Source organism: Lindgomyces ingoldianus, assembly GCF_010093535.1.
Source record: "Lindgomyces ingoldianus strain ATCC 200398 unplaced genomic scaffold BDR25scaffold_23, whole genome shotgun sequence".
Classification (NCBI taxonomy): domain Eukaryota; kingdom Fungi; phylum Ascomycota; class Dothideomycetes; order Pleosporales; family Lindgomycetaceae; genus Lindgomyces; species Lindgomyces ingoldianus.
The window spans coordinates 634637-653689 of record NW_022985184.1 but is presented as its reverse complement, the minus strand read 5'-3'; the positions used below and the strand labels follow the sequence as shown (position 1 = coordinate 653689).

The window sequence follows — 19053 nt, the reverse complement described above, 5'->3', positions numbered from 1 at the left end:
CGAGTGTTGCGCAATCGGACGCCATTTCCAAGCAAAGTGGGTCCTTTAGCCAAGCTTGCAGTCAGCTCATGCGTGGAGTGGCATTTATTATTGTGATGGCCTGTGGTCGAATCACGGCACGTCTGCTTCACAAGTGGCCGGCAGTCGCGTCGAAAGTGCAACGCACGGTCATGTTTTGAGGCACGGGGATGAGGGGGGTTGGGAGTCGCGAGAAGTATCTTCGAAACATTTCTGACAGACAATTGTGCGGTAGAAGAGTGTTAAGATTGGTACCTATCGGTTGCGCGACGTGCATTTAATTGCTTGAATAGCTGGGGTAGGAATTTGGGATGAAAGCTGTCAAAAATTGGCCCAGAGCGCGGCCAGTTGCAAAACGTCATAGCTCCTTACAGGGGCTGATGGCTGTCGCCTGTCTCGTGTGCACGTGACCGCGATCTCAGTTTAAAGCCAACGCGCTTTCGCGCTTCTTCTCCTCCTGCACCCACATATTCTTCTTCACCACCGCATATACTTTGCGTCTCATCCTGCGCTTCTGCAAGCCATTGAGCATAGCCCTCTGCTGGATTCGTCTTTTGCAACAATGTCGGCTGTTCAGATTACTCCATCCAAGAAGGTTCGTCGTCACTATGGGAGTACCTACGTACTTTCATGTATATGCGCGTTGTACTAACGGGTCTGCAGGCTGCATCTGCCATTGAGACACTCAGGATGTCGGATTCACCCGCGAAGAAGCTCGACTTCACGTCGGCGGATAAGGAGAACATTTTCAAACCCATTGTCGGCATTCCAGAGCTCGATGTCACCGAAGACGCGTCCACCACCGACAAAAAGCCTTCCACGGCCTCTACCATCAGACCTGAGGAAGCCCACGAACCTCTGCTACAAGAAAACCCTCAACGCTTCGTGTTATTCCCCATCAAGTACCACGATGTAAGTTGTAGTCAACGCGTTTCCTTCCCCCTCACTACGTGTAAAGTGGCTCCACAATAGCATGATAGCTAACACCACTCTTCCACAATAGGTCTGGCAGATGTATAAGAAAGCAGAAGCCTCTTTTTGGACAGCCGAAGAGATCGATCTCTCTAAAGACCTTCACGACTGGAATAAGCGATTGAACGATGACGAACGCTTCTTCATCTCCCATGTCCTCGCCTTCTTCGCCGCCTCCGACGGCATCGTCAACGAGAACCTGGTCGAGCGGTTCAGTGGCGAAGTGCAAATACCAGAGGCGCGATGCTTTTATGGGTTCCAGATCATGATGGAGAACATCCATTCGGAAACATACTCGCTTTTGATTGACACATACATCAGTGAGCCGAAGCAACGTCACTATCTCTTTAATGCCATTGACAATAGTAAGTCCTCCTCTCCATCTCCACACAACTACGCGTCTAATGCGTCTCCTAGTCCCCTGCATTCGAAAAAAAGCCGATTGGGCCCTCCGCTGGATCGCAGACAAGAATTCGACCTTCGCCAATCGCCTCGTTGCCTTCGCAGCCGTTGAAGGCATCTTTTTCTCCGGCTCCTTCGCCTCCATCTTCTGGCTCAAGAAGCGTGGTCTTATGCCTGGCCTCACCTTCTCCAACGAACTCATCTCTCGCGACGAAGGTATGCACACCGACTTTGCCTGCCTCCTCTTCTCCCTCCTGAAAACGCGCCCATCCAAGAAGGCCGTTGAAGCTATCATCACCGAAGCCGTAACCATAGAGCAAGAGTTCCTAACCGTGGCTCTGCCCTGCGCACTGCTGGGGATGAACTCCAAACTCATGTGCCAGTACATCGAGTTCGTCGCCGACCGCCTGTTGCTCGCTCTTGGAAACTCCAAGGTGTATAATGCAACCAACCCGTTCGATTTCATGGAGAATATTTCCCTAGCGGGTAAGACAAATTTCTTCGAGAAACGGGTCGGTGATTACCAGAAAGCTGGTGTTATGGCGAGCACCAAGAAACATGAGAAGGCTGAAGCAGGCTCGTCGTCGCCCGAAGCGGATAAACAGAACATGAGTGGCGATTTCTGCTTTGATGAGGACTTTTAGACAGCCTGGAGCTGTGGCGTACTGACGTCGGGTGAGGGTTGTAATTTTTGAGGTTCCTGTCAGCGTCGTGCTTTTGAGTTGAATATTGGGCTTGTGTTCAAGTATGCAATTGGGTTTCTTCTCCTCCCCCTTCACACACACCCATTCTTCTCCCCTTATCTCCTTCTATCTCTTCTCTACTTTGCATGCCAGAGTCAGGCACTAGCATCAGCATATCTGTATCCGTACGACCTCTGAAAAGGCTTTTAGAAAAAGCAAGCGGAGCGCCACTCCTGCCTCCCACGTTTGTTTCATTTCTTTCTCTGATACCTATATTTGGGTTTAGGTAGGCGTTTGGGCCGGCAGCGCAGTTTTTGGATGGGGATGAAATGGGATGAAAGGATAAGGGGCGATGACGTAAGGCTGGGGATTGGTTGGGCCGGGTATTGGATCATGCCGTTTGGATAAGGAATTGAATATACACATTGAAAGTTACTATCATGTTTGGACGTGTTTCAATAACGCATTATCATGAACCTGTCTGGAGGAGTTGAAAAAATAATATTTTTGGGCAGAAATGTTCTCATACCAGCAATCAACACGCGGTAAAGCTTACCCACCTCGGTCATGTATCATAGTAAGTACCAATATGCCAGGACAGCGCATAAGTTTCGATGGTGTCTATAGAAAACTGAGCATGGCTAGCTTACCTCTGGTTCGCCCCTTCTTATATCCAGCAATGCCTTGATCATGCCATACCATTAAACACTTGCTTACCTCTATCTATTACAGAATGTTACGTTGGAGCTATCAGTATTAACACCAGCTGCGAGGGCGCATAGTACCGAAACACACATGAACAGAGTACTCTAACAACGAACAGAGACCGAGGCGAAATGTGTCATAGAAGGAAGAGAAGAACAGGGAATAGGAGTAGGAGAGAGGGCAGTATGGCTTTCTCACTCCTTGTCTAGCAATAAGCTTTATGCATTGGATTGGATTGGACTAGAAGAAATGATGGACAGTGATAAATGTAAGGAGAATGTGTAGTAACCTAAGAATCTTGTGATCCGTGAGCATCTTGCTGTTTGGTGTTTGATTGGTATTTGAAGAGGCTAGACTTGTCGTTGCCCAAAAACTTGCCAGGGGCAAGGCATACCAACGGGAGGATGGATCTAATAAGCAAGAATGTGGGGGAGAGGAAGATGCTTTGTCTGAAGAGGATTGTGGACAAGTTTATTCAATCGATTGTACCCGTCAAGTGGAGGATGCTGATGTAAGAATAACTAGAGACAGGAATGTTGGCGCGAGGAAGATTTGTTGCATGTGTGTGAGATACTCCATTGTTTCAGCTCGAGATTGAAGCTAGTAGAGAGTACATCTAATGGGAAGGTGCAGGTCTTGTCAGTGGGAATGGAGGCAGCCGCCCAACGGAAGGGTGAGAGATGCTGAAGAAGGATAGGTTGTATTAGCCTACCACTGGATATGAACATAAACAATTTGATCTGCAAATCCCATTGCTAGAAGTGAGGAGATAGCCGGGAGGATGTAGACTTCTGTCCTTGATCAAGAGACTGCAATGCTCAGATACGAGCATGTAATAAGGTGAGCGAATGGTCTGAGGTTGGTAATCGAATATGGCGAACTTCATTGGTGGAGATCTGTTGGAGAGCGTGCCATGCTTGAAAAGCTGCTTGATACAATAGCTGCTGCATGGCGATATACGCCACGAATAGCGTTGAGGAGTTACTATGTATTGAAGCATGTGGTAAGGGCATGATGCAGGTCCGATACGTATCTTCATCTTTCTTGATTGTTTCCGCCACCGGGGGCCTTGGCTTAGGGAACTGGGAATAGATGCGCGAATCTCCCGTGACGTCGGTTTGTCATAAGCGTTTGAGTTAGCTGCAAGAAGAAACACGCCAAGATGTTTGTATACACTTCATTCACGGCTTATGTTTCGCAGATTGCGTCATTCTGTGTCTGTAAAGATGAATTTGATCCCCTCCGCGACACCGAGGACCCTAAAAGAGTCGTGTCTGTTTATCCTCAAGCCACATCCGCCGATTCCCGCACCACCTCTCATTATCTCCACGTAACACCACTCCAGCTTCGCATTCGTTTTTGACTTGGATATATTGCGGCCCACTCTCTGTGGCGAACCTCTCTTATTATATGTACATTCAAGGCCAGATTCACCTATAGCGACAACGACTTGAGGTTCACAGGTGTGCTGCAGTACAGTTGGACGATCGCATACCCCATGGAGTACCAGATCCGTCCATGAAGCTTCATAATCAATGGCGGAGGTGTTGCCCAAGATTCAGGTGACTGACCCACAGTCCAAAGATAAACAGACCCTGGAGAGGCAGGACACGGGAAAGCTGTTGTCAAAAGGAGAGGGTACGTCACATAGATGCATCCCGTTAAGCGCGCGGAATGCGGGGACAACCGACAACGCTGATGCGAGGATACGTAGGACCGCTTGCTGGAGCGAAACTCGCGGTCAAGTTGGCCAGCCCTACTTCCAATGGCCCGCAGAACAGTCACCAGCTCGCGCAGAATGGGCATGCCGAACCTGAGGATGCCATCGATCCGCTTTCGCAAGTATGCACATATTAGGACAGCCGTCGGAAGGCAGACTCAGTGCGCTAACTATATGGAACTTCATAGCAAATCCTCCAGCGAACGAGCACGTCCTCAGCGGTGCAGAAACTGCGCACCCAGACCGACAATGCCTCGACTCTCTCCCCGACTTCCCCTAGCGATGCATACCCCGACACCAAGTTGGGGACTGAAACATCTCGGGAAATAAATGGAGGATCTAATGCCAAACAAGAGAAAAAGTAAGCCTAGATTCTCTCTATGTAGGAGTGAATGTTGCGATCCAAAAAGGCTTGGCCACCTCTCGTATTGCGGTATCTGCATAGATGCGCGACTTGCTGTGGTTGGGGCCGCACGGGTCGTTAACGTAGGCCTGATGAAGCAGAGCTTTTCGCAAGGCTAACTCGTCATCTCTATACAGGAAAGGTGTTTCTTTTCTCAGTAGAATTATTGGGAATAAAAGAAAAGGTACCCTTGATGGGGCTACCGAAGATGATTCCGAAACGGGCGACTCGAGGCCTGAGGGAATGAACGCAAAACTGTTCTCTCATACTGTCGATAATCTGGGTTTCAGTCCCAAGCACCCGCAACCTCCAGCGTATATAAAAGTGAGAGCTAAGTTCAAGAAAGAGAAGGAATTCAATCGTGTGTTCTTGGCACAAGAACTTCGCTCCCGTGCAGACAAGAAAGCTCGGCCGGCTACAGGCTCGAACCCAGCCCCCCAGTCCGGTGCAGCAGCCACGCATAATCCAATATGGGCTACGGAATTCAGCAAGGATGGAAAGTATCTGGCTGCTGGAGGGCAAGACAGGATCGTCCGAGTATGGGCTGTAATATCAACACCAGAGGAGCGAAGGGCGCACGAGAAAGAGGAGAGCGGGCCGAGCATAGCTGACGATCAGTCAACCCACCTAAGTGCACCTGTCTTTCAACAGAAGACTTTTCGAGAATACTGTGGACATACATCAACCATTTTAGATCTGAGCTGGAGTAAAGTAAGTTCTAGACGGCTACTCGTATAAGGGAAACGCTTCTAATTTGACCAGAACAGCTTCCTTCTCTCATCATCAATGGATAAGACAGTTCGCCTGTGGCACATAAGTCGAAGCGAATGTCTATGCACATTCAAGCATACCGATTTTGTCCCATCTATCCAATTCCATCCTCGAGATGACCGATTCTTTCTAGCTGGATCCTTGGACACCAAATTGAGGCTTTGGAGTATCCCAGATAAGAGCGTAGCGTTTTGGAATCAATTACCGGATATGATCACTGCCGTGTCGTTCACGCCAGATGGAAAGACGTGTATTGCTGGAACCCTGAGTGGGCTCTGCATGTTTTATGAAACGGAAGGATTGAAGTACCAAACACAGATCCACGTCAAATCGACTCGAGGGCAGAACGCCAAAGGCAGCAAGATCACGGGCATTCAGGCCACATATTGGCCACCCGGAAGCAATAGCGGTGAGGTGAAACTGCTCATCTCAAGCAACGACTCTCGGGTTAGGATGTACAACTTTAGGGACAAAAGCCTGGAAGTCAAATTTCGCGGCCACGAAAACAACTGTAGTCAAATCCGCGCATCCTTTGCCGATGACACGGGATACATCATCTGTGGCAGCGAAGACCGAAAGGCGTACATCTGGTCTACATGTGCTCCCGAGGGCGAGAAGCGGAATCAGCGACCGTTGGAACTATTCGATGCACATAATTCAATCACAACGTGCACTATCCTTGCACCCCTAAAAACAAGACAACTTCTCAGCAACTCGGAAGATCCAATCTACGATCTCTGCAATCCTCCGCCCGTCACCCTGATTTCCCGCGCCGAATCCATCAACTCCTCGAAGCCGCCTACCGAAGCAGGAGGCTCTGCACAGGCAACCCCCGCTGCCATAGAATCTACATTTAGACGAGTCGCGGAGAGTCCAGCCTATATTGCACGCTCCGCACATCCAGATGGTAACATCATCGTTACAGCAGACCACACGGGTGCTATCAAAGTCTTCCGCCAAGACTGCGCCTACATGAAACGTATCCGTGCGAGCGATACCTGGGATACAGCTTCCGTGTTCTCTAAGAAAGTTGGTCCTAAGACCGGACGCCCAAGTAGCATTTTATCAAGAACGACCAGGAGGACAAGAAGAGATAGTACGAGCACACAACCTCCAAACGACCGAATCATGTCTTGGCGTCAGGATATCTCACATGGGGGTTTCGACTCTGTAAATGGTCCCGTAGCAAGAAGAAGTCGTGCCCGCAGCGTGTCGCCGCGAAAACCAGGGAGCATGGGCATGGGACCTCCATCGATACGGGCGACAGAGTCACCGGTGTTAGGGCCGAGAAATACGACAGATACATTCCACTCGAATACCGCGCCGAAGATGAGTTTATCTGTAGACCGTACCCTAGTAGAGACCTCAAACACGAGTACCCTACCGAGAAATAACGGAGGAGTCTCGAATTTCGAGCCCGTAGAACTGCAATCCAAGCAATCGACTTCAGACAATCCGTTAAGTGTATATAACGGCCAGTCTTGGGCGTTCTGGAACAACAACACGTGGAAAGAACAAATGGCGAAGGAAGGCCGGCTTGCTACTCCAGAGAGGCCGGAATTCCTTGGCAGAGTTAGTACGATTAGCAAACTTAGCGATGAGCTTATAGAGACGGATAGTCATAATGAGGCGGAGGGCTCTGTGCAGTGTAAGAAATGTGGGAGTGAGGAATTCAAGATACGGACGGTAAGAGGGATTGCGGGAAGAGAGGATAGGAGGCTTGTGTGTACAAAGTGTGGGACCCCTGCTTCGTGAGTTGAGGTGTGGCCTTGGGACTCTGGTTGTACGTTATGAGGGTGGGTGTTTGGGAAAGACGAGCATATAAAGAGCATTGGGCGGTGCACATGGAATCATGGGAATCGTATTGTCCGTGTTGGCCGGCTTGTACCCAAGACGTTCGATGGGTGTCTTCTAATACTGAGATATGGGATGGCAACGATGTGTTGCTTAAGCCTGTTTGTACAAATATTGATGCAACCGACCAACGCCTTATCATTCTCATATCATTACATGATCTACATGTGCCAATCCATGATATCCTTATCCACCAATGCCCTCTCAACCATCCACAAACCACACGGATCCTGTCTCAAAGTCGCTACCTAAGCATAACCTCCCCTTCCGCTCCCACACATACTTCCCCTGCCTACAACTCGCTCTTCTCCTCCTGACCCAAGAACCTCTTCAAAATATTACTCCTGCTCATCAAGTCATCCATCTTCTCCTGTGCCAAATTCCCCTTACTCAACAGCCCCTGCAGCCGCTTAAGCTCCTTCTCCGCATACCCCTTATTCGCACTAATCTTCTCAAACACTTTAACATAATATTTCGCATACTTGTCCTTCAAGTCCTTGCTCGCCTTCTTCACCTCGTCCACACCCTCAGCATACCCACCCTGAAACTTCGCGACAATGGCATCGAGTGCTTCGATGGTGCCGCCGGTGGTATCCAGACCGCCGCCCTCAACGCGGTGCGTGCCAGCGTTTGCGTTCAGGAATTGCACGAAGTCCTTTTCAGCGCGAGCACCTTCGTAGGGTAGAGGTTCGGAGGATCTGGCTTTGAAGTATTTTATGGTTGGGTACGAGGTTACGCCTTGGTCTGAAGCGAGGGCTTTGGAGTTCTCGGCTTCGGCGTCGACTTTGGCGATTAGCACGGTGGGTTCGGTCGAGAAGTCTTGTGCGAGGGTTTCCCAGATAGGGGCGAGGGATTTGCAGTCTGTGTTCCCGGCCCATTAGCATTTTTGAATGGATGGTTAAGGAGAGTGAGGGGTTGACTTACGTCCACACCATGGCGCTGTAAACGCAACAAGGACATGTTGCTCCTTCCCGACTTTCTCCTTAAAACTCTGATTATCCAACATGACAACCTGACTGGGCAACTTCGCCTTAATCTTTGGCCTGACCCCCGTTTTCTCCGTAATCCATTTCTGCAGACTCTCCAGATCCCTTCCACCATCATATTCCGCAGGCTTGTCGCTTTTCCCATCAAACCATTTCAATGTTGGGAATCCCTGGACTCCGAACTTCCGGCCGAGGTCTTTGTGCTCGTCTGCATCGACCTTTCCGACCGTGACTTTGTCCGAGGCATGTGCGAAGGTAGTGGCAAGTTCTTCGTACACAGGCGCCAGGTTCTTGCAGTGGCCACACCAGGGAGCAAAGAATTCTACGAGCGCAGGCTTGCCGGATTTGAGGACTACCGAGTCGAAGTTGGAGGGGATGAGGTCAATGACGGAGGAGGCGGTTGCTAAGCCTGGGAGGAGGGCGAGAGCTGGGAGAACGAGGTTGAGGAGCATTTTGATGGGGCGCCTGGAGCTTCCGCCAGGTGAATTGGTGTGTGTTGTTGGTTGTTTAGGAGTGGTGGGAGAAGCAAAGGCGGTGGGATGGAGCTTGGAGCTTTCGAGCTCGAGTTGTGGCCGTTGGTGGGTTGGGGCAATTGGTGGCGGGATGCGCTTGGCGGCGGACACTGTGTCCTCTCCACTGTTTCAGGTCGAGCTTTATTAAGCGCGTTTAAGGGCGACGAATTGTGGCATTGCCGGGAATTTCTGGATTTCTCATCGTCTGGGTGACTGATTGGTCTCCTATTATTATCGGTAGTTGCAGTTGCACTTGGGTACGGGCGAAGCCGCGCGGGTACACGCAAGCCCCTAATTGTTGCACAGGACTCGAGGCTCGAACATGAGAGACGAGCTACTGAAAATGATAATATTCATTCATTCCGATTGTTATGCTGAAGAATTTGTCTTTCTAATGAAAATTGGAAAGTAGATGAGACGTCCCAGAGCCTCAACTCAAACACCCTAAACTTTTAAAGAAGAAATGGTTCGAATACACCCATGATCTCAGAACCAATTGTCCAAATAACCGCACTCCCGAAATCTCATGTAGAGCGCAATCCCAATTGCTAAACCACGGTTATCAAATCTTATCCATCAATTCCTTTTTCGTTAGCACCTCCAGACTCATTGCCTTCAATTTAAAGACATCTTCCAACTACTGTGTCCCCCTGTCATACCATAACTCCCACTAACAGTTTTCTCCTCATCCCCCTGTATCTTCCCCTCAGCCTCCTTCTCCTTCTCTGCCTCCCTCATACTCTCAGCCTTGACCTTCCCACCCACCATCTCCACAACCCTCTTCAACGCCGGTACATTCGCTCCCTTAATCGTCTCAATCACCTCACCCCCCTTAAACACCAAGAAAGTTGGCATAGCCGTGATCCCATACTTTGCAGCGACTTCTTCCTGTTCATCCACATTGACTTTCACAAACGCGAGTTTGTGCGGGACAGAGTGCATGGAGGAGAGTTGAGAGTAGTATGGCGCGATGGTTTTGCACGGTGGACACCAGGTAGCGTAGAAATCAGCGATGAAGTAGGTGTGCGAGGTTAAGAGGGTGTGGAAGTGGAGGGCGGAGGTGATTTCGGTTGGCATGGTTATGGCGGGGTGTTCCAAGGCTGAGTAGTTGTGGTGCTGTGCGCTCTGGACGATGGTTCGAGGAGCTAGCTGAGCTTGAGTTTGTGAATGAGCTCGTGGTAGTGGTATTTTGCGCAACTGTATGCTCGTTGTACACTACCCCAGAATTGAAGAACACTGCTTGACTGCTTACTGTGCAAATCGTGGGTAATTATTTAGTGAGTTATAGATCAAAGAGTAGACGGTCAATCAATTTTATACCCCTCTCCTCGTATGGCGCAATATTGTGGAATCTTCCATCTCTACTGAGGATGCCTTAGAATGAGGTCGGCGAATGCTTCCAAATGTTCTCGCCGAATCGGGATTTGTCATCATTCCAAATGAGGCACGTGGTCGGGTAAGCCACATCGCGTTTAGAGTTACTGTAAACGGTAGTCATGTTAGGAAGCATTTGAGATAGTAGACGAAAGTTGAGTATGTGAATTATGAGGTATTAGTGCAAAACTATCAAGATGGTATTCGAGGATCCCAAAATGGCTTCGTTTCCCCCGTGCAACGCCTTAAACTCCAGTCCCACAATCTACGGATGAGGAACCAAAATAAAGCTTAAGTCCAAGGAAAACCCCACTACTAGACACCCGAGACACTCCCTCTGCTGATAAACTTCGTCTCGATGTCTTTCAACACGCTAATTCCGCGACCCTACTTCCCTGCTTTATTGCCTTCTCCACCCTGAATCGTGGCTTCGAGATTGTCGAGTCGTCGAGACATGTCATCCACTATCACTCCAGTGAGCTGACGCACTTCTCGAATCACATCTCAGACTCCACAAGCCCCCTAGCTCGTCTCCAGTCACCTGGACACATCTATCTCTTACAACTTCCTTCCCAAATCCCCGCCTCTGAAAGACCCAGAAAAGAAATAGGGAAAGGTGGGTGAAATTACTTTTTGACAGCAATTCACTACTTATAGTACTGAATTTCTGATTGAGTTGGCCGAGTAGCTCATCGACGACGGCAGTGAGCTCGGCTGTGGACGAGTCGCCTGACGCCGGGAGTGTGGACTGAAAATACTTGTAAGTCTCTGGTGTCGGTCTTTTAGATTCGTGATAGAAAGAGAGTGGGACGGAAGAAGACAGACGTACAGCTCCATCGCTAGCTGTTCGGCCGGTTTCCGGCCGTTTGGACATTTTGATGAGGACTGTGGAAAGGACAGCGGGGTTGGAGCGATATGAGCGTGTGGCAAGGCCTAGATCGTGTTTGGATGAGCGAGGGAAGTGTTGTTGTTGCCTTGATCAACTCCAATTACAGATGGAAGAAGTACCAAATCCAAGCTCATGCACGTGATGGACCCGGTCCCGATAACGCACGTCCCTCGGCTCATCCCCAAAATGCAAGGCGGTGAACCACAAGCATCAAATAATTTTGCGCCAAGATTTCGAGCACCCAAATTTTAGAGCTTCGAACGGCAGCAGCAGGTCGCACCTCACCGGTGTCTCACCCTAATTCCTTCCCTCCCGAATCTCGCCGGTCGACTAATAGTTGGACGATAGTTGAGCGATAGTGGGAGGCTTACAATGGCGCGAAGCAAACTCAAGTCCGCGTTGGAGCGACACAAAGGTCGGGATGTCAAGCTAGAGAAGCAGAGGAAGAAGGGGAGGGAGGCTCGGAAGAAGAAGGGGGAGAATAGGCCTGTGAGAGGGGAGATTGAGGATGCTGAGGATGAGGAGGAAGTAGGGGGGGTGTCATTGCTTGGGAGGGAGGTGAAGGTTAATGGAAAGGCGAAGAAAAATGGTATACCGAAGCTCCCGGAGAGAGACGAGTGGGAGACTGATGAGAGTGAAAATGAGGATGAGAGTGGGGAGGACAACGACGATGACATACCGGAGCGTCCATCGCTCGATATCTCAACCCTACTCGAAGACAGCGACAGCGAAGGCAGCTCCTCAGACGACGCCCCGGAATCCGACCAAGATCAGGACAGCTCCCCCTCCTCATCCAATGAAGAAGAAGAAGATATCCCCCTTTCCGACATCGAATCCCTAGCTTCCGAAGACAAAGGCGACGTTATCCCACACCAACGCCTCACCATCAACAACACCTCCGCTCTCCTCGCCGCCCTAAATCGTATATCTCTACCCTACTCCAAACTGCCCTTCTCAGAGCACCAGTCCATAACCACCGACGAACCCGTCGAAATCCCTGACGTTGAAGACGACCTCAACCGCGAGCTCGCGTTCTATAGACAATCTCTATCCGCTGTCAAAGATGCACAGGCAAAGCTGAAGAAAGAAGGCGTACCGTTCTCACGGCCAGCTGACTATTTTGCTGAAATGGTAAAGAGCGATGAACACATGGGCAAGATTAAACAAAAGCTGGTTGATGAGGCGGCGGGGAAGAAGGCTGCGGCTGAAGCGCGCCGACAGCGTGATCTCAAAAAATTTGGGAAACAGGTGCAGGTTGCGAGAATGCAGGAACGGGCAAAGGAGAAGCGGGATACGTTGGAGAAGATTAATTTACTGAAACGAAGTACGTAGATCGGTTCCCTCTACCCCTGACTCTTCTTCGCAATATTTGTTCTAATCTGGCCTGGGGCTGCGGTTCTTCATGTTGAAAGCACGCATGTACTAACCCTATATTATTACAGAACGCCAAGGCGTCGACCTGACAACAACCCGCGAAGAAGACCTCTTCGACATCGAACTTGACAGCGCCACCAAACCTACCAAATCCCCAAGAATCTCGAAATCCGATCCCTTAACCCCTCGTCATGGGAGCGGCGACAGTAATTCAAACCCTAAACGCCAGAAAAAAGACGCGAAGTATGGTTTCGGCGGTAAGAAGCGCCATGCGAAGAGTAATGATGCGTTTTCGAGCGCGGATACGAAGGGCTTTTCGCATAGGAAGATGAAGGGGAAGCATGGGGGTGGTGGAGGAGTGAGTAAGAGGTTGGGAAAGAGTCGGAGGGTGAAGAGGGTGTGAGGGAGGCGGTAATTTGGGATGGCGCGGTAAGGCATTCTTGTTGCGAATAGCCAGGCTGATGTAGGGAAATTTTTAGTGTGCGTGTTTCGGGTGAGGCTGCTGTCCATGGGTTTAAGATACCAATGAAGGTTCTCTGAATAATTGGGTTTCATTCTTTGTGTGAGCCGTGCCAGGACTGCAACCTCACCCACTCAATTCGCGAGACTAAAGTGTGTTGCATGAGTCGAAATACCATTGAAGCCAGTTTAACCTCCCAAGACTACTATCCTCTACCCTTCTACCCAGACCCTAAAACCTTGATACCCGAATGATCAAACCACTGCAAAGTTACCGACAAAGAGAAAAGCGCCATGACTTCATATCCAGCATAGACAGAGATGCGGACATACCTAACGATTTTGCGAGTATGAGCCTTATCTTAAGGATACGATATAAACGAGACTTTTCGAAACACTCATATTTGTTCCGCCATAGTAGCATATCATGGTGCCCAAATATAAGCTCTGTCCCGCACGGTTTAAATGCTTTGCAGGAAAGTTGCTTGTTCCGGAGGTCCTTTTTCTTGTTGTAATTGTAGACATATTCTGGAAGTAAATATTCAGGGATTTAAAACAGCAAACTCTGGAGGACAGGCGTTGAGATCGGAAGAGCACAAGTCGGTGTGGCAAAATCTTTGATTGAATTGCTAAGATTCATAGCTCGGCTCGCTTTTAGCAGTGACGCCATTCCAGAGTGCTGGTTACTCTAGAGCCCAAAATTCTTGGTAGCTATACATACACATCTAGTGAGATAAGAGAACAAATGAGGCACGGACACATGCCCGATTCGTCTTTAACAGGCTCCTCATCTAGCAGTACACCTCTCTCGCACTCCGAGTTATGCTGAGCTGGTAGAGAAGGGTAGGTCAATCTGCCGCAGAAGAATTTTAGAGGGCATCGTGTAAAAGCTACGCTGGTCCCGCCTTGCAAGTTTAGAGGAAGACTGAAGACGAAGAGGGAGGAGTGAGTCGCAAATGGTGCTAGCCTGATTAGTCTTGGTGTCAGCTTCCCCGAAGTCATGACTTCGCACATCCATCATCCGTAAGCTAGTTGACCCACTTCTATCCTCATCGAACCTTCAACTGCCTTGCTGTTCCGGTCCCATGTTATTCCAAATGTGCTGTCGGCCCGCGCAGACAAAGCAGTCTACGTGAACCTGGAATAGCAAGGGAGCCCACAAGTCCCACGCAGTTCAATACGAGCATGCGGCTTTTGCCTTTTCTATTTAGCATTCCCGAACCCTGGAAAACTGGGCCGTATATCTGAACTGCTAATGTCACATAGCTATTTCGAAATCCCAGCATTGTACAACCTATGAGACTGACTAGCTAGAGCGCTTTACCTCAAGGACTAATGGCCCCATCTCCCGTGCCTCTACACTTGCCGATGGAGAACGGGGCAGTCCATCAGGGCACTATTAGATGCTGCATCAGGAAATAAGAGCTGTTTAGGGAAGGAACAAAGTTACAACCAATATCGATTGTTCCCACGCACACTCAGCACACGTCGGAAGCAGGCTTCGAAGATGCATATTACAACGCAAAGGCATCGACATTCAACAACAGCGGTTACGCGGCGCGAAACCTTAGAAATGTGGTGGAGGGGAGCTTTGACTTCTGTGAAACACACATGGTCTTGAGTATGTTCAGGACTCTTGGCATTCGGCTCCCAATGCAAGTCACGGCAGTTGGCGATTGTTAAGCACTTCCAGAGAAGGCCCAGCTGAAACCGAACCGCCCTTGATGATCAGATGTTGGTGCGATGCCTTTCCAGAGATGTTTTGAGATGGCGGGGTCTGCCTGGCCGTTCCTTGCACTGATCATCCTGATGTCGTACATGATAAGGCTGGCGGAACTGGCTCAACACCAAGAGCTGGCCTCGTTATCCTTATGCTCGAAAACGTTACATTCTTTCGTTTTGTTCAGTTTTCTCTCTTTACTTTTCCTTTCCGTGACTTCGTTTCTTGAAGGTCTGCTGGCAGGCCATCCTTTTTTTGAATCCTTATTCGTCTTCTATAGGAATACTTCTTTACGACCTTGAAAAAATGGGTTGGGGGGTGCTTGAAGATACCAAGATGGCTGCCCCTCCTGGGACGGCCACCATTGGCGCATCACCAGTCGTGGGTGAGTCATCTCTCACTTCCTTCTTACGGAGGACCCTAATCGAATGAGTGAAGTAGAAGACGCAGTAATCGATACCAAGACATTAAAGCGTGATGGCAACATCATCCTTCAGCCACAACCGTCTGACAATCCAAACGATCCTCTGAACTGGTACCACTCCACTCCTTGAAGCTAAGGCCTTTGCTGAACATCGGCTAGGTCCCCAATGTGGAAGAATTCAATCATGATCATTCTCGCGTTTAGCTCAGGAGTAACTACTGCGTATGTTTTTCCATAATTTTCGCCTAGTGCTTGTAATGACAAAAATAGACTTGGGCCAATGGTCACGCCTGGTATTCGAGTCGTTGCAATGAAATATCGTGTTAGCTTAGACATGGTATCGAGTCTGATTATTGGGTTTCTGGCCTTTTGGATTGGGTTCACAACTTTCTTTACTGCTTCTGGAGCTAACATCTGGGGAAAACGTCCTTTCTTCGTACTTTCGACGGTGCTTCTTCTCGCCACAAACGTCTGGGGATTCTTCGCAACAGTTCGTTCCCCATTTCTTGGTATTCCCATACTGTGCTCATTATCTGTAGTCTTTCCCATCTTTGGCTGTCATGAGAGTTGTTCAGGGTATTGCGTCAGCTCCTCTTGAGACTCTTGTAACTTCTACGGTCTCGGATCTCTTCTTCGTGCACCAAAGAGGCAAACGACTTAGTATCTGGGGTTGCATGCTTGCATCTGGAGTACTACTCGGGTGCGTATTAGTGATGGATCGCAAAACAACTCCGTCTGACTAAATATACTTTCGCAGGCAAACCATATCGGGCGCGATCATCGAAAATATCTCGTTCGAGGCCACATTTGGGATCTCCGCTTTGATCTTCATCCCAATTCTCTTCCTCATGTACTTTGTTGTTGTCGAGACCACGTACACAGCGCCGCGCGAGCACACCATTCAGGTTGAAGAAAAGGGCTCATTCTGGTCAGTTACACTGGATGAGAAAGAAACTTACCGTCAACAGCTACGTCTCTTTCGTGGCCGGGTTTCCGACGAGTCCTTTTGGAAAGGCTGCTTCAAGCCTCTTCCGCTGATTGCATATCCCGCCGTTCTCTTCTCGACAATCGTTTATGGCTCATACTTCACCTGGCTACTTACCATTTCTGTCCTCTCCGTCACTGCATTCTCTGCACCGCCATACAATCTCGGGCCTGCTCAAATTGGCCTCACAAATCTCCCCTTACTCGCCGTCGCATTGATCGGCTCGCCTCTCTCGGGTTGGATGGCTGATGCAATTGTTAAATACATGGCGCGCAAGAACCGTGGCGTATTCGAGCCCGAGTTCCGACTTACACTCATGCTCGTCGCAACACCTCTCGCAACCGCCGGGTTCCTGGGGTTCGGAATGAGTGTCCAGAACGGAGCGCATATTGCCTGGCCTATGTTTTTCATGGCCCTTCACTCACTGTCAGTGCCATTCGCCTCTCAAGCTTCTCTTACCTACGTTATAGACTGCCATCCGAAGGATGCCAATCAGGCTTTTGTCACTATCAACTTCACCAAAGCGGTTTTCACATTCCTGGCAACGACTTACGCAAATGGATGGCTTATCAAGGCGGGACCAAGGGGTGTGTTCGATTCTATTACGTTGATCAATCTTGGGGTCTGCTCTCTGACTATCCCGGCATATGTTTACGGAAAGAGATTTCGTGGGATTGTAAGTTCATCCCTTCTCCTGAGAATAATGGACAAGTATTGACGAGACTCGCCTGCGCAGGTTGCCCGAAGCAGACTCAACCAGAGCCTCTCTCGCTAGAACTCAAGTCTCGAAACATGGAATTTCAGATGCTGTACTAATGGCCGGTCTTTGTGGTGCAGTATGTGGGCATTCAGGGCGTAGGCGGGGGTATTGGGTAAATGGAATCATGGAAATGAGAAATACACGATCGCTCCTGTTCCCTTAACTTCGCCTAAAAAGCCTTCAGGAAACACCTCATCTTTCATTCTGTGTGCTCGTCTCAAGCCACTGAATCCCTTTCTCCCTAAGGCTTACAACTTTAACATTGGAACACATCACACGGACTTACACAGAACAAACACGGCAAGATCGTAGATCACTTAGACGTATCTTAGCGGATCCTAAAACAGCAAACTCGAAGAATGTGGTCCCAGAATGCGGTCGACACCAATGAAAGGTCAATCCTTAAGCGTCCTACCGATCCCGCTCGATGTCCACTCAAGTCCGCTCACGTGAACATAAGCCTCTCCGCACATCATCTGACTGCTGATCACTATCCGCTCTTAGCATATATCATAGCCACTCCATAAGCGTCTTATTTGAACGCCGAATAATTCAGCAGAGTAGTTTATAATCCATTACGCCATGTTTAAGTCCGATGGCTCGCACACCCACCTTTGAGTTTGCACCCAGCGTGAAGCAGAGAGAACGTCAATACTCAAACTTACCTTTATCTCTTTCAATTCCCATCAGACCTTGGATCGAAAAGCCCAAACCGAAATCCAAATCCAAACTGCAAGCTGACATGTCATCCTCGGTCAACTCCTTCAACCCCTACGCCCATGTTCACGACAACCCACAGAGACCAGGGGACCAGCGGTCGACCGCTCCCCAGGTCGTCAGGGACAACGACCGCATCGGTGTCTTCACCGACAAAGTCGTTCTCGTCATGGGTGTGACGTCGGGTATTAGCATGGAGACTGCTGCGAAGGGGCTGCACGCAACTGGCACGCACGTATACATCACGGCGAGAAATAAGGAGAAGGCGAAGAAGACGGTGGAGTATATTATGAACATAAGTGAACGGAAGGGGAGGGTTGATGTGATTGAGATGGTGATGGATTCATTGGAGAGTGTAAAGAGTACTGCGAAGGATTTCCTGGGCAAGAGTGGGAAGTTGAATATTCTTGTAAATAATGGTGGTATGTATTCCCCCTCTCTCTAATTCGTGGAGAGACTAATGGCTATAGCGTTTGAATGAAGGTATCATGGCGGTCCGGAATCGGGATCGAAAGACGGGTTTGAAATGCAGTTTGCGGTTAATCATCTCGCACATTTTGCTCTCACCGCGCTCTTGCTTACCAAGAGTTCAAATTCTCAATTCAATTCCCGCGTCGTGTTTGTTTCATCGTCGTCCCATCGGCACAGTTCGGTACATTTCGACAACATTAACCTCGAAGACGAATACGACCCTTCATCGCATAGGACAGTCTAAAACCGGGAATGTTTAGACAACCAACCACATCGACCGTCTATACCGTAACCAGAGTGTTCACGCGTTGTCGTTAAACCCGGGTGGGGTGTGGTCAGAGTTGCAAAAGGTCGCGACACCTGAGCAGATCAAGGTTTGGAAAGAGGATAAGGCAATTGGGCTGTTGATGTAAAACCCTGATCAAGGTGCTTCAGCGACCTTATGGGGAGCTGTAGGGAAGACTTGGGAAGGGAAGGGTGGGAAGAATGTCGGGGATACTAAGTTGTCGGAACAGGCGAAGGTGTTGAATGATGCGATTAATACCATGTTTTAGCGCGTAATGCACGGCCTCGCGTAATGCACGATTTTGGCAATCCGCGCCTTTTACTTTTAAAGCTCTAGAGACTCACACAAATCATAAATTATATAGATTTTTTATTATAATACTAATTAAATACTATAGATTCTATTCCTAGCAATAATTTACATGTAATACCTTATAGGGAGGTTAATTTACTTGCTACGTTAAGTCCTGCCTAATGCTGGCTCCCTCTCTTTATTTAATGCTGCATCATTATTAAAATCCTCTAGCGTACTAGCAATAGGCGTAAGAGCTTTCTGCTTGCCCTTTATT

General features: G+C 49.2%; 8 protein-coding genes across 8 annotated transcripts; 5 read left to right on the top strand and 3 right to left on the bottom strand.

Annotated features, from left to right (window-relative positions):
* The first annotated feature begins 491 nt into the window (after nucleotides 1-491).
* BDR25DRAFT_264755 (ribonucleoside-diphosphate reductase-like protein subunit M2) lies at nucleotides 492-2464 on the top strand. Its single transcript, XM_033686886.1, has 4 exons — nucleotides 492-613; nucleotides 682-930; nucleotides 1022-1355; nucleotides 1408-2464. The coding sequence occupies exons 1-4, from the start codon at nucleotides 581-583 to the stop codon at nucleotides 2034-2036; spliced, it is 1245 nt and encodes a 414-aa protein (XP_033545667.1). The 5' UTR covers nucleotides 492-580; the 3' UTR covers nucleotides 2037-2464.
* A 1620-nt stretch (nucleotides 2465-4084) lies between these two features.
* BDR25DRAFT_344077 (WD40 repeat-like protein) lies at nucleotides 4085-7656 on the top strand. The gene is made up of 5 exons (XM_033693898.1): nucleotides 4085-4418; nucleotides 4495-4622; nucleotides 4689-4861; nucleotides 5041-5614; nucleotides 5666-7656. Exons 1-5 carry the CDS (start codon nucleotides 4316-4318, stop codon nucleotides 7427-7429), a joined length of 2742 nt encoding a protein of 913 aa, XP_033545666.1. The 5' UTR covers nucleotides 4085-4315; the 3' UTR covers nucleotides 7430-7656.
* Nucleotides 7348-9219, bottom strand: BDR25DRAFT_289751 (disulfide isomerase). The gene is made up of 2 exons (XM_033688469.1): nucleotides 8453-9219; nucleotides 7348-8389 (listed from the first exon to the last, which is right to left on the bottom strand). The coding sequence occupies exons 1-2, from the start codon at nucleotides 8964-8966 to the stop codon at nucleotides 7821-7823; spliced, it is 1083 nt and encodes a 360-aa protein (XP_033545665.1). The 5' UTR covers nucleotides 8967-9219; the 3' UTR covers nucleotides 7348-7820.
* A 146-nt stretch (nucleotides 9220-9365) lies between these two features.
* Nucleotides 9366-10376, bottom strand: BDR25DRAFT_264746 (thioredoxin-like protein). Its single transcript, XM_033686885.1, has 2 exons — nucleotides 10279-10376; nucleotides 9366-10223 (listed from the first exon to the last, which is right to left on the bottom strand). Exon 2 carries the CDS (start codon nucleotides 10101-10103, stop codon nucleotides 9642-9644), a length of 462 nt encoding a protein of 153 aa, XP_033545664.1. The 5' UTR covers nucleotides 10104-10223; nucleotides 10279-10376; the 3' UTR covers nucleotides 9366-9641.
* Nucleotides 10377-10582: 206 nt separating this feature from the next.
* On the bottom strand, nucleotides 10583-11381 carry BDR25DRAFT_304793 (uncharacterized protein). Its single transcript, XM_033690283.1, has 3 exons — nucleotides 11230-11381; nucleotides 11031-11148; nucleotides 10583-10864 (listed from the first exon to the last, which is right to left on the bottom strand). Exons 1-3 carry the CDS (start codon nucleotides 11272-11274, stop codon nucleotides 10788-10790), a joined length of 240 nt encoding a protein of 79 aa, XP_033545663.1. The 5' UTR covers nucleotides 11275-11381; the 3' UTR covers nucleotides 10583-10787.
* Nucleotides 11382-11504: 123 nt separating this feature from the next.
* On the top strand, nucleotides 11505-13176 carry BDR25DRAFT_289741 (Ebp2-domain-containing protein). Its single transcript, XM_033688468.1, has 2 exons — nucleotides 11505-12613; nucleotides 12732-13176. The coding sequence occupies exons 1-2, from the start codon at nucleotides 11662-11664 to the stop codon at nucleotides 13064-13066; spliced, it is 1287 nt and encodes a 428-aa protein (XP_033545662.1). The 5' UTR covers nucleotides 11505-11661; the 3' UTR covers nucleotides 13067-13176.
* Nucleotides 13177-15068: 1892 nt separating this feature from the next.
* Nucleotides 15069-17115, top strand: BDR25DRAFT_289738 (MFS general substrate transporter). Its single transcript, XM_033688467.1, has 7 exons — nucleotides 15069-15227; nucleotides 15284-15377; nucleotides 15426-15488; nucleotides 15537-15756; nucleotides 15806-15966; nucleotides 16024-16927; nucleotides 16988-17115. The coding sequence occupies exons 1-7, from the start codon at nucleotides 15149-15151 to the stop codon at nucleotides 17024-17026; spliced, it is 1560 nt and encodes a 519-aa protein (XP_033545661.1). The 5' UTR covers nucleotides 15069-15148; the 3' UTR covers nucleotides 17027-17115.
* Nucleotides 17116-17753: 638 nt separating this feature from the next.
* On the top strand, nucleotides 17754-18612 carry BDR25DRAFT_326535 (NAD(P)-binding protein; the record flags this gene model as incomplete). Its single annotated transcript, XM_033692281.1, has 3 exons — nucleotides 17754-18154; nucleotides 18212-18380; nucleotides 18460-18612. The coding sequence occupies 3 exons, from the start codon at nucleotides 17754-17756 to the stop codon at nucleotides 18610-18612; spliced, it is 723 nt and encodes a 240-aa protein (XP_033545660.1).
* Nucleotides 18613-19053: the final 441 nt, after the last annotated feature.

Bases quoted from the DNA above. Each gene is read 5' to 3' on its own strand.
- BDR25DRAFT_264755 (XM_033686886.1), top strand. From the start codon at position 581: ATGTCGGCTGTTCAGATTACTCCATCCAAGAAG. The intron at 614-681 runs GTTCGTCGTCAC...ACGGGTCTGCAG, and splicing joins AGATTACTCCATCCAAGAAG to GCTGCATCTGCCATTGAGAC. The intron at 931-1,021 runs GTAAGTTGTAGT...CTTCCACAATAG, and splicing joins TCCCCATCAAGTACCACGAT to GTCTGGCAGATGTATAAGAA.
- BDR25DRAFT_344077 (XM_033693898.1), top strand. From the start codon at position 4,316: ATGGCGGAGGTGTTGCCCAAGATTCAGGTGACTGACCCACAGTCCAAA. The intron at 4,862-5,040 runs GTAAGCCTAGAT...ATCTCTATACAG, and splicing joins AATGCCAAACAAGAGAAAAA to GAAAGGTGTTTCTTTTCTCA. The intron at 5,615-5,665 runs GTAAGTTCTAGA...TAATTTGACCAG, and splicing joins TAGATCTGAGCTGGAGTAAA to AACAGCTTCCTTCTCTCATC.
- BDR25DRAFT_289751 (XM_033688469.1), bottom strand. From the start codon at position 8,966: ATGCTCCTCAACCTCGTTCTCCCAGCTCTCGCCCTCCTCCCAGGCTTA. The intron at 8,390-8,452 runs GTAAGTCAACCC...CCGGGAACACAG, and splicing joins TACAGCGCCATGGTGTGGAC to ACTGCAAATCCCTCGCCCCT.
- BDR25DRAFT_264746 (XM_033686885.1), bottom strand. From the start codon at position 10,103: ATGCCAACCGAAATCACCTCCGCCCTCCACTTCCACACCCTCTTAACC.
- BDR25DRAFT_304793 (XM_033690283.1), bottom strand. From the start codon at position 11,274: ATGTCCAAACGGCCGGAAACCGGCCGAACAGCTAGCGATGGAGCT. The intron at 11,149-11,229 runs GTACGTCTGTCT...AAGTATTTTCAG, and splicing joins GAACAGCTAGCGATGGAGCT to TCCACACTCCCGGCGTCAGG. The intron at 10,865-11,030 runs GTAATTTCACCC...CTGGAGTGATAG, and splicing joins TAGTGAATTGCTGTCAAAAA to TGGATGACATGTCTCGACGA.
- BDR25DRAFT_289741 (XM_033688468.1), top strand. From the start codon at position 11,662: ATGGCGCGAAGCAAACTCAAGTCCGCGTTGGAGCGACACAAAGGTCGG. The intron at 12,614-12,731 runs GTACGTAGATCG...ATATTATTACAG, and splicing joins GATTAATTTACTGAAACGAA to AACGCCAAGGCGTCGACCTG.
- BDR25DRAFT_289738 (XM_033688467.1), top strand. From the start codon at position 15,149: ATGGGTTGGGGGGTGCTTGAAGATACCAAGATGGCTGCCCCTCCTGGG. The intron at 15,489-15,536 runs GTATGTTTTTCC...TGACAAAAATAG, and splicing joins AGCTCAGGAGTAACTACTGC to ACTTGGGCCAATGGTCACGC. The intron at 16,928-16,987 runs GTAAGTTCATCC...TCGCCTGCGCAG, and splicing joins GAAAGAGATTTCGTGGGATT to GTTGCCCGAAGCAGACTCAA.